Genomic DNA, 19,912 nt, shown 5'->3' with positions numbered 1-19,912 from the left:
TAATGTGTTTACATGCAAAAAAAATATTTTTTTGTCGAATTATTTTAGTATCAAGTCAAGCGGTCAAAATGTTGAAAAATTAATGCATTAAAATTAAGTTAAAAACTATCACATTTTACTGCTTGACTTGGTGTTAAATAAATTCAAAAAATTATAAATTTTGCATATAAACGCATTACTAATGAAGTATATCAATTTGAACAGTTTGAACTCAACGTTTAAAGTCTATTCAATAAATTTTGAAATTAGTATTATATAAACTTAAATGACACTGATATCACACTAACTGAACTCCATATATATATATATTTTGGTCATGAAAGCCCGTAGGCCTATATTTTATCCGAATTATCTATACCTCAATAAATAAATAAATTAAAATACGATAATAAAATAAAATTGCTGACGATATTATTTTGAATAATTACGAAAGAATTCTTTCAAATATTTCTGACAAAATTTGCAGCAACCATTCCGCAAACCGGGTTTAATTACGCGAACTTTTCATATCGTTGCAAACCGATTGGGCAAAGGGCATCTGGAGGGGTAATATCGTCATTTCAGGGACTGATTCATGTCCTTCTCCCGTACTAGGTGCCATGCGCCTTTTGCAATCATCTCCTGTGTACGTGAACTTATTCGGACCATTTTACCCCTCACACTAGTTGCGCCAGCTGAATGAACACCACCGCGTACTTTCAGGAAAAAGCAAGTTACCGCACCGCTGCTTTCATAAAAGAGTTAGATTTAAAAAAAAATTACAGTTTTTATAAAAAATTGGAGAGAAAAAAAGTAGCGTTGAGCTTTCTTAAACTGTAAAATTGAACAAGTTTGCTTTTTCAAATTTTTATATATATATATATATAATTTTTTTGGGTACTAGTCTAGTCATGTCTTTCGGCAGTATAAAGACAGACTGGGAACCGAATCTCCTGCACTTCTGGGAGCAGAAAATTTCTACTCTTAGAGTTACTGTCGGATATCAAATATTCACCTCTTTTGTTTGATAAAAAACATTCTATTAGTTAAAATAATTTGTTTTACTAAAGTAATAAATGCATGATAAGTTTGAAAAGTTGGAATATATATTTCTCTAGCAAATAACTAACTATTCAAACTTCATTGCTAGTATATGATATAGCTCTGGTTTTTATTTTGTTTGGTATATATGTGTGCTACTGATTGAAAGATATATCAGCAAGATATATCAGCATTATATAGTTACAATTATAATGCTGATATATCTTTCACATATAATTAATTTAATTGATCTTGCTATATAATTAAATTCAGGGAGGGAGGTGAAAAGTGTCAAACTTCAAATTAATTATGTGTCAATAAATAGAGGATGGATCATTTATCTTATCTGACAGGAGACCAATCGTCAGATCTTAGTTGGCATTTGGCAACGAACAGATAAATGGGGGACCCAATTGTGAAAAGATGATCCATTTGCAATATATACCGTTTGATGATTGCTTTCCTAATTTGAGAAGCTTCGATCGGTTCCTTAACAGAGAATCTTTTCAGAAAGGGACCCACTTTTCAGTGTTATTTTTCAAACTCATTGGTCCATGCAGTAAATGATCATTACTGACCAGTGGGTCCCAACAAGGCAACACTGAAGTGAACTGAGCATGAAGCACTGAACCTGATCAAGTAGTTCAAACTATGGGGGCATTTTGGTCTTTTGCTATTTTTTCACAACAAACCGACCTTATAAGGTCAGATAAACCCTGCTGCTCAGGCTCAGCGCGCTTATCTCACCTCAGAAGCAATTCTCTCTTTCAGTCTTCCCCTCTGCGAGCATTTCATGGCCGATCAAAGCACCAGCAACGCCATTAATGGCTTCTTCGAATTTATCAAGCCAGTTTCTCTCAACAACACCTCATCTTCTCCTTCTCCCACCAGCCTTTCCACCACCACCACCTCCGCGACCGTCTCTACCACCTCTCCGGCGAACTCCTCTGACCGAACCTTCCCCTGCGCGTACTGTTCACGCCGCTTCACCAACTCCCAGGCGCTAGGAGGCCACCAGAACGCACACAAGCGTGAACGTGCAGCTGCCTCAGCTCGAGCTCGTCGTATCAACCAGCTGGCGCATAGGTACAGTCCTGACACACACGATATGTATTCATATCGATACGTGTATTTGTATGATCCTGTGGCGGAGTCCATGAGGGGGGTTGATGTAGCAGGGGAGGGTTCAGCTCGAGTGAGAGCTGGAACTGGAGAGGGGGATCTCGATCTGTCCCTCCATCTATGAAGTAGAGATCGAATTTAACTGGTTAGGTTTTGGCTGTTTTAGATAGATAGACTAATATTATAGATCAATTTATATTGGTTTAGAACTTTAGATAAAATCTCTTTAGGTTCCTTAGTTGATCTTTGTTTTTTCTTTTATCAAGAGTTATATATGGTCAGTTCTGGATTTAATAGAAGTATGATTTTCTTCTTTTAACATAATATATTGGCTGTTGATCGATGTGAATATAAGCAGGAATTAATGGCATTTTCTTTGGCTTAATTTTACTTTGAATTTCAAGTGTTTTATTCTGATTCTTCTTTTTGTTTACCTTCTCGGTTATGTTGTCAAACAATTTCTATCTAGTTTCTACTGAGTTTAAAGTAAATTTTAGTGGTTTCCAACTATGCAACAAAATATGAAATTAATTTGGTTGGTTCTGAAATTTTACTGCATCTTTATGTTGAACAATGTACATATACTAATTGAATAATTTCTCTTTTCATAATTTTTCAAACAGAATTTCATATTTCGTTCATCTTTCCACCATTTATTCTGATGTACAGTATATATTTCACAAAATATATATCTGGCAATTCTATGTTGAACTCATGATATGGTTAATTAGGGTTCTGAGATGAAGACTTGCTGCTGTGATTTTATGATTGATTGAGTGCTTTTGTTTGCGCTTGCGTGTGTGCGTGATTTGTGTGTAGCGTGCTTGTACGGGATCAGGTTTGCATATGGTAATAAGTTATAATTGCATGGAACCTCGAGATCTCTTTTTCCTTCCCCTTTTGGCATGATTGCTTTTGTTCGTTATTTTAGTAATTAAATTAACACTTCTGCTTCGTACAAAAGGACATGTAACCTTCTATAAGCTTATTAAATACAAAGCCTCAGGGCATTAATTTGAATAAAAAAACTTATTAAATATGAAGAAATATGTAGGGAAGCACTTTTTGGAAGGAAATTCAAAATCACATATAGGGCTGCAAACGAATCGAACCAAATCAAACTTTACTTCAGTTTGAGTTTGAGTTTGAATAAGATTCGAACCGAACTAGTTGATTTATTTCATAACGAACTTCAATCGAACGAATTAATTGTGATTTTTTTAGCAGCCACGTACTGGTAGTTTATGCATTAGTTTTCTTCACGCAAAACAAAATTTACACGGTTTCCATTTACCTTTTACCTTTCACGAATTCACACTGATGAATTATGAACCAGCCCAAAATTTCCTTACCTTTTATGTTGCTGGATTGATTAAAATCACGGCATGGACATAGTTAAATGAAACTTATTTCTATTATTAATTTGTTATGCTGCTGAAGCATTTTTCTATTATAAATTACCATTATATTAACAATTTTGAGCTCTTATATAAGTTTGGTTTCGGTATTATTAAAGATTGATGGTTGAAGCCATTAGTTGCATTATTTGATATTCGAATCTAAATAGTTCACGAACCAATTTCGAATGAACTATACCCAGTTTGAGTTTGAATAAGATTTGAACCAATTCAAACTGATTTGATTTTGTTTCAGAACAAACTAATTTTGAATCAAATTAATTATAAATTCTTTCCGAATCGAACTCAAATCGAATCACGAACTCTGAACTTTTTGCGCAGCCCTAATCACATAGCACATATAGGCATGATCTATGCATGTCTTGTACTCATTATTACTGAACTAGATTTTGAAAAACAACCATATTTGATCTAGTACTAAGATATTGATGTGAAAGATTGCATGTTCAAAAACTAACTAAATTTTTTATGAATATTTTAAGTTGGAAGATTTAACCTGCATAAAAAAACTCTACTTAGCACATAACAATTAATAGTTTGCATGTTTTAATTTTTTAGGTACTATATATTGAATATTTTAGGTTTAATTAATTAAGAATATTAAATAAATTAAAATTTCCAAGTCTCAGTAATGAACTAATTAATGCTACCAAAATAATATTAATTTTTTTAAAAGATTGTTTGTGGCCAAAAAAAAAAACGAATTAAATTAGCTACTTAATTATTGTGTGAATCACAAGATGATAGCTAGGGAATATTTTTGTTTTTCTTATCAAATATCTATATATTGCACCTCCATTCTAATATATAGCCAAGCGCTAGCTATAGGCACTTTAATTTACCAATAATCAACAGCAAATTCATAGGGAATTTGACTAACCGCTTTACCGCACTACTTAATAATAGTTTAAATTATTTTACTCGTTCTTAATTTAAGTCTTTCAAATCCTTAAGTATATATCACAACTTTCATGCCTGGCTTAATATATATATACCGGCCTATTTTGCAAAGGATATATTCCGATTACGGCTTAATTACTTTTTTAAACAATTAAGTTCTTTAATTAGCCAAGACTAGTAAAGTTTATTAAACTTTAAAGCTACGTTCGTCACTTAAACCCTATAAGTTCAAATATTTGGTCTCATCGAAAGTTTATTAATTAAATTTCGCAGCTTACAAGAATGGAATAGTATCTGAGAGAAAAAAATTAACTTTTAGTGCGTGTTATACTAATTAGCTATATTTTAAAATTATTTGTAAACATCTAGCTTTAGTCCTTCCACTTTATATATAGATGAATGTAAAACTTATAACTTAACCATGCATTCATCATGCAACAAATACAATAGCAGAAATATATCGACAGAAAGGTGCATTTTTTTATTAGCAACGAAAGTATCCGTGAGGGTATACCAACAGTATTAATTGCTCGCGGATACTATCACATTCTTGTAGTTTAATTAATTGCTCACTTAAAAATCAAAACAAGAGCTCCATGTACATATCTCCAATTATGTGCATAAATTAAATAATAAAAATATCAAAGAATAAATCAAGAGAAAATACAAAAATCAAATAATGAGTAAAATTAACTAAACTATCATCAAAGTATGGGGTTTATAAGTCAAAACACTAGGAGAGTGAACTTAGTCTCTTATTCACAAAAAATAAGGATTAAATGAAAGTAATACTACATCTTAAAATATAAAAACAAGAAGAGAGATAATATCGTAGAATTGCGATATATCTCCTTGTTTTTTTTAGATTGTCGCAGTTTGCACTGCTTCGTAACCTCAAGGCTGTAAAAATGGGTTCCCCGCAAGAGTTAGGTCGTTTAATTTCTTATTCACTAAGAATTTTGCACTGCTTAGTGAAGTTGCTCCTTTGATTAAATTCTTCTTCAAATGTCTTCATTTCTACATATCTGCAATGAAATTCTCAGACTACAACATTAACCTGATCTTAACACTAAAATGATATCGAAACAAGGTATTTTATTCAATTTTTAAGCAAAATCCTGTTAAAAATATTTCTTCCTTTAAATGAAACGCTCCTTTAGAGCAATTCTGAAAGAAAATCAATTACAATACCCTTTTTTTTTTTGCATTTAAAATCAATTACAATACCTTACATAGTACCTATGAGGAACATAGTCACAACATTCGCGAATTAAATCTGAATAATTTCGTTTTATTGGTGATGCCGAACCAAACGCTGAATTATTCAGTTGACTGAACTTTGACCGAATTAAACCCGAATAATTCTCGAACTTTACAATTTTTCCCGAATTTTACAAATTATTCACAATTTTTTTTCCGAACTTTCCCATAATATTTTTTTTTGTTTTTTTTTTCTTGTCTTCTTGCAGAACTGAGATTTCTGGTTCGAAGAATTCCCGAATTATACCCGAATTATTTCCGAATCACGAATTAAAGACTGATCTTAATGCACGTGCCCAGACTTTTGACGAGTTAGTGAAAACACTGAAAAGATTTTGATCCTGGATAAATTTGAATTTGTAGAGGTTCACACTTCACAGAGAAAATTATACGGAATTCATGCCTAATAAATTACACAAGTTAACTTTTAATAGGAAAACGAACGTACATGATTCATTGTAATTGGAAATGTAAATTCTTAAATTCAAATTTATAAAGGATTTACACATAATATAAGTCTGTGACATGTTGGTGTTTTGCGAATAAAATTGCAGTACCAAAATAAAAATGTAAAAAAAAAAAAGAGAGAGAGAATCATTTTGAAACAAATAAAAGTGTGAAAGTGGTACATAATTTTTTTTAATAGGAAAATTCTTTAATTTGAAATTAACGTTTCAATAGAAAATTATCCTGCACTACTCCAGGTGGGACCCGTTTGAATGTTATCCCACACCACTTTTTCGAAAACAAAATCAATATTTCAAAAAAAAAAAAAATTGGTAAAGAAAAAGTAAAAGTATACGCCGATGGACCTTCCGGACATTATTTGGGCCTAGCTAGTAATTCGGACAAATTTCTTTATTCAAGCCCAAATATAATCTGTTCGGCAAATTGGTTAGACTTAAATTTTAAGCTCCACTGAAGAAAGTGTATTTGGCAAGAGAAATTTAAGAAAGTGAGTTTTTAGCTTTTTTAAGGAGACTTAATTGCTTAAGCTACGTAGAATGGTTGCTTAAAAATTAAAGCAAGCTTAAAAAAGTGAATAAAATGAGACTTAAGAAAGTGATTTTAAGCTTTATAAAGGATCAAGTGTTTGGCAAACTTAAGACTCCTTAGTCCCTTAAAGAGCTCTAAGGAGCTCTAGAGAGGGTGTGTTGAACACTACCTATTTGCTTCAAATTGTGAACCTGAAGCTTGAAACGAAGCAGTTAACTAATGTTGTTGACCATATCAGTCTGCCATATAATACGGTGGCAAGTAGGGGTGACAATGATACATTTTTATCGTTTATCTGATCCGTATTGTATTAAAAAAAAACAGATATATGTAAGTTTTTTTTTTCGTTAGCTTATTGGTATGGATAAGGATAATAAATTTTTTTTATCATCTTACCTATTATCTTGTAAGATAATTTTTAAAAATAAAATTATATATATAGATATATAGTTGTATGAAAATAATACATGATACAATAAAGTTTTATATTTTACTAAATTTTCTTAATACAAATTAGTTGTACTCATTTTTTTTTCTTGTTTTGAAAAATATTTTATCGAAAGCACAAATTGAGATGTCAATAGCACTTTTTTTATCTGTTTATCCGACCCGACCCGTACCGCATTCAAAAAAAGATTTTTTTACGTTATGATAATGGATACGAATAAGAAAATGCATTCACCTTACCGTACCTGTTGGCACCCCCAGTGGCAAGAGGAACATTCCAGTCATAACAATTAACAAAGGTGACAATGATACAAAAAAAAATTTTAATGCCCAACAGGCCAACACAGAATACACATAAATACCCTATTGATATTCTTTAGTCCATTATATACACAATTGAAACGATTAAAAATCTTCAGAAAAATACTAAATAGTTCAGATTGAAGAAAGAGAGGAAGCCAGAAAAGAAAACAAAGACTCTGATTTATTGAAGACTCCAACTTATTACTTCCATCATATGTTCTGAACTCCTTTGTTGAAAATCATGAAATAAAAAATGGCATGAATAAATATCAAGGGTCAAATGTGGGTATCGCTGAATCAAAACCATGAGTAGCTTGGTAGACTAGCCTTGAAAGTAGACTCCTATATGGGTCTTTCTCTCTTTTCTCCTTTAAATAAGACATGCACTTCTCTACCTCTGATTTTACATGCAAGTACATTTGCTGTGCATTATCTCTGTCTTTAAGCTCCTTTTCCCTCCCTTAAATTTCCACAAGCCAACCAAGATACACAACATTAATTAGATAACACTAGTTAATAGCAAATGTTTTTCTTGTCCAGAACTAATGAGACAGCAGGAAGAAAAAAAGGACTTAGCAACAGTTAAGCTATATATGACTCCGAATCAGTCAGATATTGTTTCTAATTTAATATGAATTTCTGGCGAATATTTTTTATCAGAAGAGAGCAAATATAAAAGAGTAAAGCTAGTATAATCTTAAACTTATCAAGGTGATTGATGAATTTAACTCAAAAACCTATTGGATCAACTTCAATTTACAAATTCAAACCATTGAGACTCTAATGTACGTATATTCTAAATTTGTTCATTATTAAATTTAGCGTAAAACCAATGGTAAAAAATGATAAAAATTGAATGCATTAAAATAACTTATAAACCTTCAAATTTAATCTCTTGACTTTGAATTAAATAAATTCAAAATCTAAAAATTAAACTCATTAACCAACTTTGTCAGCTTAAAGTTCATGCTTCACTCAACATAAAAAGGATGTATACTATGCTGGATTTATCGGCTTTATTTTTTCTCTCCAAATTGTTTTAGTAATGACATTTAGGCATATATAACCCGAGCTCCTAAAACCTCCCTTGGGCACAACTAAAGAACAAGCAATAATACCATTATAATATTTTGGGATTGACCAGTATAAAACCCAAAGCAGATTGCACAAAGAACAAGCAAGATCCAATAAATTACTGACTCAACTGCAAATTGTTAGACACACCTTTAGTTTTGATGGGCTTCCCAAATAGGAAATAAAACCTTCCTGGAATCTTAGGAGATAAAACTACAGGATGCAACTCTTGGTTTCCCACCTCTCCTTCATAATTTGATCTACAAATAATAGAAAAATAATGCTGGTGAGCCGATAGAATGTCAGTTCTTTTGTTTAATTAACGATAAAGATGACATATCGACCTAACCAAGACAACATTACTTGGGTAGATTTCTGTGAAGATTAGTGAAACTTGCTATTGTCCCTCTTCAAGCTATTTAACAAAGAATTTCATTCAACCTCAATCAATTCAGTCTGTTAAATCTCTAACCACAGCAATTGACAAGATTACTGACATGGACATCCCTTCCTGTTAACTTGGAAAATCTTTTGCTCACATGAAGATATGCACTGTTGTTGTTGCAATTTTTTTTTGGGGACATATAAAAGTGATACTGCCACCAGTTTATACTTTTTTATGACAGAGTTGTCCAAGTAATTTGATTTGGATAAATTGTCCCTATGGAAATTTCATTTGTTCTACAGGGACAAACTAAATTTTGATATAAAACTTGTGACATCAGGAAAAGTTTACCAACTTCGTATTAACTTCACCTGAATAAAAACATAGTGGTTATAATTTGCACAAATAAAAAACAAGTGATAGCAATGGATTAAAGTAGTACCTCATTCTTACAGCTCCAACGGGTCCTTCATTAAGCTTTTTGTCAAGAAAATCATAGAAGGGAAGCCTTTTGAGGTCATTATAGTCCAACAATATCTAATAATGTGAAAGTTTTTGGAGGAACATATTAATTAATTCAGAGTAAAGCAGCACAATATGTGTTACCAAACAAAAATAAGCATACAATTGTAAAAATTCAATCCTTACTTTTGCCATCAGCATTTGAAACATTACTGGCATTATACCAGTCACATCCTCAGGGCATCTTAGCAATACATGAAAAATGACTGGACTTGGCAGTATATGTGCTTAAAGGTACAAATCATGTCCCCAGGATATCAATACTGGTATGATGCAAACAGTTGGTGCATGTCTCTACTGAACCACAAGTACATATGCTATACAGTGTAGCTCGGCTGGTTTCATAACACCAGACTAATGTCTAATAAAATTCAATCAGCATCAATTGTCTACTGTCTCAAAGATACCATAACTCTACAGTACTAAACATTTGGAACTCAGGATTTCACTTGCTACAACTGCATGACACAAATTAGGTTGGTACCTACATTACATAAATCATCTTCTCCAACGGCACCAAAAGGAATAATGGTAGCACCAAACCGAGAAGCCATACGAACAAACTCCGAATGTTGTGGCCAAAACAACTGGTACTCCTCCCCCTACAATTAGAAACACGTTTTTAAATTGTAAAATTATTTATCAAACTTTAGCTTCATTTATTTTTAGCATATATGACACTAAATGGAATACTTGCAACAACGCCCAAACATGAACTGTACTTCTGATCAGGTTATACCATGTATACCAAATTCTATCCCTTCTTACATTGAACTTGTTTGTTGCATGCTGATACAGTTAACTGATATCTTGTCTCAGTCCAACTTTTTGCCTGGAAGATGACTAAACATATTTCTTCACATAAAACAATAATTTACACTTGATTTAGTAAGCATTAATGTTACCCTGATATTGCACTTTAAAGCTCAAACATAAGCTTTTACAAAGATTTAATTAACCTTAAAAGTGCAATTAGTTCCTACTTCCTAAGTTAATACAAATTCAGAGACTTACCCTTAAATGTGCACTTTTGCTTAAATTATCCACACATAAAAAAAAACTGATGCAGCTAATTATTACTACAATTGTATTGGAAACCCGTGCAGATTTGGCAAGGAATTAACAGTAAGAAATGTGGCTTAAGAGGAATGATATCATGCTCATTATTGGAGGATAATGGAATAGAATCCTGCGGGTTTATTCTCTTAATTTGCAAGAATTTATAACAGCTAGTTTTCTTTAATTATAAATAAGTCTTTGAGAGAGGATAGATTAGATTAGAGTTATTTTATTTTTGTCTTGGTGTGATGCTAAGCTTAGGGTGAGCGAGTCCCCTCGGGTCTCCTTTGGGTGAGCGAGTCAGGATCCCTGTTGAGTGAGCAAATCCCTTAAGGGTTGAGTGAGTCCTCTTTTGGTTGATTAGCTCCAACAAATATCTTGTATCGTTACTATTTTATCAGTATAATTTTTGTTTTTTTAAGTTTTTGCATTTTCTTTTATGTTTGCATTATTTTCCGCTATCAAAAACCCTAAATTTAAGCAGCTTAAACACAAAATGAGACTAAAATTAAGTCTCAAAAGAAGTCAGCAGTAACTCAACACCATGCTAGAGAAGTAGGTATAACAAGAATTTTCCAATGGGAGAGAAGATATTACTCTGAACCTTTCTATGTAGAGCTTCTCTCGCTCCTCCAGGGTACAACAAAACAAAGGAATTTTTCGCGAGGAGTTTATACAAATTGGCACCGGACACTGGTGCAGCCCCCATGATTCGATACTTGTCAAAAGAAGAATAATCAGGCAAGAGCATCTCTGCATTTCGATCATACATGAAGGGGTGTGCGATGCCTCTTAGTAGTATATTTTTCTCTTTCACAAATTGGACGACAAGCGGGCCAAGCTCCAAGCCCATCAACATGTGATACCCAATAAGCACCACGGGTCCCTCATCTGGTATGCCCGATAAATCTCTGATGATACGGCCGTCATCTAGGGTTGATAGCATCACAGGATCAGTTGCAAAGGTAATTGACCTGAGTATAAAATCACAAAAATAAAATAATGCATGCAAAAATAATGGTTGATTTTTCTACAAACCAACTATTATTGTTGTGAAACTGTATATATTCACAATTTGCAAATGCCGAGTCTTCCCAAAAGAACTATCTTAATTAATTAGTCTCTGACACAATGACACTTAATGAATAAAGAAGCTACCATGAGCGTGATTACCTCTCGGGCAAATAAGTTCTCAAATTTTGCATTATTGCAAACACAACAAGGAACTTTTTAAAAGATTAAGAAGCTACAAAAAAAATAGACAGTCCACATATAATGCCCCGTCGTCCAGAAGAACACAAATTGCAATCTATCTCTACTAATTACTCAAAAGTCCAAAATAAGAGACAAATGTAGCGACAATTGTACAAATTAAACGACAAAATTAATTTGTTTCACTTTTTGATGCAAAGAACACCTAAGAAAAGCAAGAAATTTTTCCTTCTTCCAAACCCAACCTTTATCTTCAGTATTTTTTTTTTCTTTTATTACTTTTCTGCAATGAGGTGCTTGTATTTTTAATTATATTTAATTTTCTTCCTTTTCTCCTCCCCATAAACTTCCGCGCTCCTTTTGAGTATAATGAATTTAGTTGATAAATGCTACTACCTCAATGAAAAAAGGAATTACTATAGTGAATTGATTACATGAATGGTCTACTAAAAATTATAAAATATCAATGGGTGCCACAAACCAGTTCACCTGTACTCGTTGGAGACATTTTCAAACTCATAGGCAGTTGGATTTAAATAGTCCGAAACAAAGTCAGTTTGCCGAGTACGCCTATAGTAACCAGCACCTTTTATGATGGTTACCAGATCTATTCCTCCTTCCTACATTATATAAAATAAATGTCATTTTTGACAACCACATTTGTAGCAGCAGTCTGAAAACTGAATATTTTTTGAAACTTTGGGTTGAACCAGAAGCATCTTTTTTTATAAATGACTAGATCTAAACTGAATATTCTGCCCCTGGCTTTTGCATTCTGACAATTTTCGGCAATTTACTGAAGTGGTCCTAGGCCCAGTTACAGTTTCAGTCTAACATATTGCTAGTACCAATATCATACTTTACAATTTACAATTACCAAACAACATAATCAAAACAGAAAGAAAGCTTACCAATAAAAGAGTGTGTCCACTATCCTTGAAATGGCGTACCCTGCAATTAGGTAGAATGGTACAGAGCCTCTCAGCCTCCTCACGGCTAGGGAGAATTTCATCATTTCCACTAAAAAATATAGATATCAATATCAAAGGCTATCTCTAAAGAGATTTTGTAAGTTTCTGAATTTAAAAAGTACACTTGTTTAAAACAGAACTTCAGAATTATACACTTAAGGGAAAAGAACCGTTCTATAAATGCAAAAATACATCAGACTGTACCAGAACAAGACTGACTACACCTTTTATTTTCAGAGTCAATAAGTACTGGTTGCATCCTAAATAATATTGACCACTGTTTGTCTGGTTCTTGCAAAATATCAGAGATCAGTTATAGAAATATTACAGAAAAGAGAAGTAAGGCACAGCAACACATTTGCTCAGATCCACATTTCTATCTTTAGGATAGTCACCACTCGATCGTAAGGCACAGCAACAGTTCAAGTATGTCTTGAACTTTATTTTGTTATGTTACTCTTTAAAAATCACGTGATTTGATTTGTTAATTTGTTTTGCTTAAACCACATGGTACTACTATAAAAATATATACACAGTGAATCCTAACTAATTATATATATCACTTAATCAAAGGATCCAGTACCTGGCAAGTATCAAGGTTTGGCATGCGACAGCATGTAAGCGCGAGTTCACATAACAGGATGCCTCCTTCAATATTTTCAATTTCCATACAAGGGTTTCTTTTGGTAATATATCCCCAAGAAGCTACACAAGCATACATACAGATACGTTCAAAATTACACAGATATTACAATGTTTATTTATAGTAAATATTCTTATCAAACTGGTCAAGGTTTGTTTGAGTACTCTACTCAAATCACAATCTAGTGTGATTTTTCTATATACCGTAAAATTCAGAACCATACCAATAAAATTTATTGATCACTATGGCATGGAAAGATGGTAAGCTAGCTATCTATAGTTTTACCAGTCATACCCTAGAAATAATACAAGATAAGAATGTACAATTCAATGTTAACTGTGAACATATTTGGATTCTTAAACCGAAAAAGAGAGAAAATGTAAATACACTAAAAATAGTAACATACAGAGAGGGAGGGAAGAATATCAGTCAGTCCTTCTGATAAAATAGGAAGAGGCTCTTCAATACCTAAGTTTTGCCCTTTCTTGGTGGTTGTCCGTATATAACTTCCTGACACAAATTGAAAATAAAAATATGTAAGAAATCTGTCCTTACAATTGAAATATCAAATTTTTAAATGTCTTCAGTAATAACAAATTCAAATAAAACCAAGCTCATGTAATTGTTCACGGAACTTTCCAGGCAACTAAGTTACTTAACAGATTATGAACAAGTACTTCTGTTTTTTGTCAGAACAGGGAAGCTTATTCTATTGTAATATTTGTCCTCTAGGACGGAATAATAACATCCAGCTCATTGACAACTGGGACCTGACGATCAGAACTTGTCACAATAAATGAACAAAATTATAGATAAGACCATGTATAAACTTTGGTACAATTTGAAAAAACGTTTGCTTAACCATCATATAATGATTTGAAACTCAATAGTTCAGTTTTAACGGGCTTATGATGGATGACCAAAAGATATTCAAATTGCAGAAATTTTTTTATTCTCGGCAGATCTAGTGGAGGAAAAATTGAACCTGATAATAAGCTAAAAAGAGATGAAATTGGTACATGAAGTGAATCTGGTACTGCAGCTAGTAGACTAGACACATCTCTGAGCAAAGTCCTCTTAAATGATGTAGCTGACAAAAAAGATACAACTTAAAAAAAGGTATAAACATGAAATTACAAAACAATGAAAAATTAAGGTGGAGAAAGATATAACAAGGCAACATTAGTTTGTGAAATCAGGGCATTAGGTCCTGTTAATGAGTACCCTGATGCATAGGCTTTCCAAAAGTTCTTTTACTTTCTCCATCTCTCAGGTACATCAATTTTTCATGTAATATACAATTCTTGTAGCATGATATTCTTGTCTACATATTATTATTTTCCAAACAACATATTATTTAATAATACAATATATCTTGCAGCTTTCATCGGCCATAGCATGGTCTGATTTGATTTAGTGACTTAGGATGTGTATTTTTTTGGTGGAAGCAAGTAAGAGAAAGAAGAAGACAAGGGGCTGGAGAAAGCTCACCGTTAAAAGTATATCACAGATTTCTCTAAGTCCATTTTGTACAAATACATAAAATTTGGAATAGGCTTTGGTGGGTCAGTAACAGCATCAGAGCTTCCTATTTGGACTCTATAACATTATCAAAATTAAGCCCAATACATATGCTAACTAAAAGCTCACTTATTTAACACATTACAGTACTAACACGACATCAAAAATACATATTTTTACCAAAGCATTAATTTCAACGGGTTTGGAGTCATTCAATTTGGAGGTTCAAGTTATTTAGGTTTTCATTGTACGAGCCATATTTAACTTTTGTAATAACAAACCTGGATTTACTAGGACGAGAACGAGGTCAGTATTTATATTTCTTGCTGCCACGGCTAAGGCAAGACATGCTCCAATTGACTCCCCAGCTATATAAATAGGCCTTCCTTGTAACCTGGTTTCCTCTGATCTAACAGAATTTTCTATGTATTGAACCAGCCCTAAATCGAAAAATTAGAAGTTACATATAGTTGGACAGTTAGAGGACGGGGCGGGGAAGGGGGGGGGGCGCACAGAGCTAAAAGGAATTCATAAAGGAAAGAAAAGAGAAAAAAAAACCTTCAAATGATGTCCGGTCATTCACCGGTATGTGCAAACACCAAAGATCAAATATCCTAAAAGTTGCAGAACAGAAATGAAAAGTTCAGTTAAAACTGAGTTCTGGGGTTCATATAATTGCATCCACAATTAAACCGTAAAAGCTTTGTATTAGATGTTCAATAAAAAAATTATCTATATATGTACAAGTATTAAGTATAACTTAGTAGTTCCAGTATCACATGGAGTGGTATAACTTAGTATTTCATGATGTTATTGGTGGTGCACAATATTTACCAGACCAAGTACAGGTAGAGTGGTTAGCATTTAGCTATGAATTGGACAAGTCCAGTTCCAACACACATTTTTCTTTTTTGGAAAGTTCACACTACTGCTTACTTTCCTAGTCTCTCATAATGCCGTACAAGTCCAGTTCCAACACCGTCCATTCCTACAAAATTTACATAAAATTAGAGGTCCGTCATGGGGATAATTATATTTCACTTGAAATATTGAAGACATATGTTAATATTACATATAGAGGGTGAAATTTGTGAATCGAGAATTGAAGAATGAAAAATATAACTGCGATGCTGATAAACAACCTTAGAAGAAAATTCCCTTTCCTACATTGGCCCTGAGATGTTACCAGCATAGATCTAGTTTACATTGTATTACTACTCCTAAAGAGTTAAAGGGAAGTATAAGTCGGGAAACATATTTAATTATAAGATCTCTTGGATTAACTTCCGGTTCTGTTTTCAATTTGACTGCAAGTTCTGGAGAGTAGAAAAAAATTGAAATATAAAGCTGATGCAAGATCAGACAAAGTCTATAAGATCTGCAGTAGCACCAAAACCTAATTCCCCTACTCTATAAAGTTTATCTGATTATAGAATTGATGCTATAATTGTAGAAAATACTATAAATTAGATTTAAGATTCAATCCACTGAATCCCTTATTTAATTGATTATATGTATAATGAATTGTAAAGTTCTTTCTACCAACATTTAATTCATAAAATAAGAAATAAACAAACCCCTAGTAGCCATAATAGATAAATTTTCAAGCTACACATGTTAGTATTTTTAAGGGCTGCCAACCAATTCGAAAATGTCTTTTCATACCTGTAACCATTAGGAGTTGCTATATGTCACCATACCCATTATGTATTACGAGTTTACTTTACCTCTTATCTTACACTTATTAAAATTATTGGATAATGGATAAGTAAATAGTAACTAACCAGGAAAGTTTTTTTGAACGAGACTCTATGAATAATTTTAGTGTACATCAAACTTTTATGGTAAACCTATTTGATAGTTTTAAAATTAAGTTCAAACTAAAAATTAAAATGCAGATATATTCTTCATCAATAAGTAATGAATAGCGTGTGTATTAAATATGAATATCTGGAACTGTTTAGACTTACATCAAATAATTTTAAAAAATTAACTTTGGAGTTTGATGATTTTTTGATGGATAACCATTAAAATTCCTAATTAATTTAAACTTGATGCAAGCCCTATTTAAATGATGAGTTTTTTTTTTCAAATATGAATAGTATTTTTGAAATTATTAAATGAATGTATGTATGTTAGAAATTTTAATCTGATTAAATCTACGATTAAGTGGTTAGGAAATTGTCTGTACTCATAATTTTTTTCTATCGCTAATGCAATAGGATAATGGGTATTCTCATAATTTTAATCTACGATTAACGTGATAAGCCAATAAATCATTTGTTATCTGTACACTTAGCCCAAGTAAAATAAAAACTTATATGAGTAGAACTAGCGTGTTCTTAAGTTCACCAAGCCTCTTGGTGAACTCAAGTCTAAAACTCATCGAATCAGCCTCAAACGACGAATTTGAACCGTTGAAATCCACCTACCTTACGAGTAATGTGTCTATATGTAAAAATTTTAAATTTTGAAATTAATTTTGCATAGAGTCAAGTGGTCAAAAAAGGTTCTAAAAATGAATGCATTAAAATTAATTTATTAACCTTCTAATTTTGACCGCTTGACTTTATACTAAATTAATTCGAATATTTAAAATTTTCACACGTAGACGCATCACTCGTAAGGTAGGCAGGTTTCAACAGTTCGGATTCGTCATTTGAAGCCGGTTCAATGAATTTTAGACTTGAGTTCACCAATGAACATGGTGAACTTATAACACCCTAGTTCTACTCAAATTATATCCACATTACATATACCGAATATAATACTGATGGCCGGATGGGATAATATATAAAGTATATGTGGTTGACACCGCAACACGTTCCACCTCCGTACATTCATCATATGAAATTAATTTTTTTAAAAACAGAGGTATGGGTTGTCACTTTCAAGAGCATGTTCTAACTCGTTTAGCTTAAAATAAAAAAAAAAAGGTGAAGAAAAGAGAAGGAAAAATAAAAACCTGGCAAGAAGAGTAACAAAGGAGATCCTTCTGCACACTGAGCACACTCGATTGGAGAGAACCACCGAACAGGACCCGCACCAGACTTGACAAGCTCCCTGGATAACTTGACATAGTCTCTGACGCCACGTGGCGCCACCTCTGAGCGATCTATAACTTCTCTCCCGGCCTTTCCATTGTGTGTTCGGTTGATTCGGGTCGGTTTCGGAGCATCGGGTTCGAATTTCAGCTGACCAGGAGTGGAATGTTTGGTCGTGCAACAAGAGAAAGGGAGGATATGGCGGCGGCGGCGGAGCCGTTGACTTTCTCCGAGGAAAGGCTGAGGTCCGCTACTAGCAACAGTAGCGGCCATGATTTCTTCTTTTAGTCCAGCAATCACAATCAAAGATGTGTTGGGGTCTGGATTACCTTTTGGGTTTTGTCCTATATGAAGTCGCCAAGTCGGGTAGTTGATTTGATGTGAGTGATGAGGTGGCGAGTTTCTCTTAGATAAACCTGGCGCATGATATACAGCTAGTAATCATCCACCTATCAGAAGTCGTGGGCCTCACAAGTAAGAGAGAAGAATACGATCTACTAAGAGCACGGATTCAGTGGGGGAGAGTAAGAGGGAAATATAATATAGTTACCGTATATTATATAATATATATTATATGATTGAGGCTTCCACTGCCGACATTTTTATTTTTACTGTTTTTCTAATATATTTTAATAAAAATAACTATAATTTTGAAAAACAAATTCAAAAATACTAAGGGGAAGCTGTCCACGATGTTCAGCCACTCCAGAAGAGAGGATATCAAAAAAGAGAGGAAGGGAAATAACATTGTGCCAAGGAGAACTCAACGTACAAAAGTTTTGAAATCCCCCTCCTCCATTTGAGATGTAGAGAAAGTAACACGCAGTCGTATTCCTTCCTTCACCTCCTGTCCCTTTTCTCTGCACAAGTGGTTTCTGGAGTACATCCTAGATAAAATCACCGAATTTTTTAATAATAGAAAATAAATTATTAAAATATCGAGATTCAATATCGTTTGCAATTTTTTTTGAAAACTAAGAAAAACGGGGTAACACAACCCGTCCCTGCGGACGGACCAACTGACCCCGTCCGGTTAACATTAACCAACTAAACTAAAACTAAAACCAAACTAACCGGAAAAAAAAAAAAAAACCTGGACGGGGAAGTCCAACCCGTCCCACATAATTCACTAACGACAAAAAACGCACCGGGCGAAAAAAGAAAAAAAAAAAAAAAAAAAAAAAAAGGCTGGACGGGGTTGTCAAGCCCGTCCCAACCCAGCGGTGCGCGAAAAAAAAAAAAAAAAAAACAACTCTGGACGGGGAAGTCCAACCCGTCCCAGAGAATTGGAAAACAACAAAAGGCGCCGCGTGAAAAAAAAAAAAAAAAAAAATTGCGGACGGATTAAGTAATCCCGTCCCACACCCTATTACACTCCGCCCCACACCTTCTTCCCTCAGCGTTCTTCATTTTCAAACCATTTTCAAACCAGTTCGGTGCTGCAGCGGAGGGCTTCACTGCCTCTCGGACGTAATAAAGCAGCCCGTCCAGATCCGTGATTTCCTCCTGCATTGTCGGCCGGCCCCCTTCTATGAAATTGACAGTAACTACACAGGCCAAATACTTGTAAAAAAAAGTGTAAATATAAATTATTTCATTCCATTTGCATCTTTGTAAATAATTCATTTCAATTACTAAATAACATAGCAGAAAAATTAATTGAAGAGTTACATGTTTAAAATTTCACTTTGCTATCGTCTCAGTCTCAGTCTGCTATTAAGCTCTATCTCTATTTCTGTCTTTCGACTTTGCTATCGCTTCTGTCTGTCTCTGTCTGTTATTCAGACCATGATTGAATATTAATAGGTAAACTTCTTGTTCGGACGGGTTTGACGTTCCCGTCCCAACTTTATTCTATACTTTTTAGGCATTCATGACGACTTTATTCTATACTTTTTAGGCCTTCAATATAATGATCATGATCTTTGGAAACTTGCAGAATTTTCTCGGACGGGCTTGACATCCCCGTCCCGTGTTTTCTTCTTTCTTTTTTTTTTTTTTTTTGCGATTTCTCG

General features: G+C 33.4%; 1 protein-coding gene across 1 annotated transcript; it reads right to left on the bottom strand.

The window, feature by feature from the left end:
* Positions 1 to 7,490: 7,490 nt before the first annotated feature.
* On the bottom strand, positions 7,491 to 18,459 carry LOC144569175 (phytyl ester synthase 1, chloroplastic-like). Its single transcript, XM_078319387.1, has 14 exons — positions 17,819 to 18,459; positions 15,790 to 15,841; positions 15,412 to 15,467; positions 15,135 to 15,293; positions 14,318 to 14,422; positions 13,739 to 13,842; positions 13,273 to 13,394; positions 12,630 to 12,738; positions 12,208 to 12,338; positions 11,111 to 11,480; positions 9,936 to 10,049; positions 9,368 to 9,462; positions 8,691 to 8,800; positions 7,491 to 7,926 (listed from the first exon to the last, which is right to left on the bottom strand). Exons 1-14 carry the CDS (start codon positions 18,168 to 18,170, stop codon positions 7,736 to 7,738), a joined length of 2,070 nt encoding a protein of 689 aa, XP_078175513.1. The 5' UTR covers positions 18,171 to 18,459; the 3' UTR covers positions 7,491 to 7,735.
* Positions 18,460 to 19,912: the final 1,453 nt, after the last annotated feature.

The sequence above is a fragment of the Carex rostrata genome, chromosome 18 (assembly GCF_964058835.1).
Source record: "Carex rostrata chromosome 18, lpCarRost1.2, whole genome shotgun sequence".
Classification (NCBI taxonomy): Eukaryota; Viridiplantae; Streptophyta; class Magnoliopsida; order Poales; family Cyperaceae; genus Carex; species Carex rostrata.
The sequence above is the reverse complement of the archived record's forward strand: the minus strand, read 5'-3'. Positions and strand labels throughout refer to the sequence as shown.

Coding starts and splice junctions, on each gene's coding strand:
- LOC144569175 (XM_078319387.1), bottom strand. CDS start 18,170: ATGGCCGCTACTGTTGCTAGTAGCGGACCTCAGCCTTTCCTCGGAGAA. Junction 13,395..13,738: donor ATATTCTTCCCTCCCTCTCT/GTATGTTACTAT, acceptor ATGCTTGTGTAG/CTTCTTGGGGATATATTACC. Junction 8,801..9,367: donor GTTGGAGCTGTAAGAATGAG/GTACTACTTTAA, acceptor TATTATTTGTAG/ATCAAATTATGAAGGAGAGG.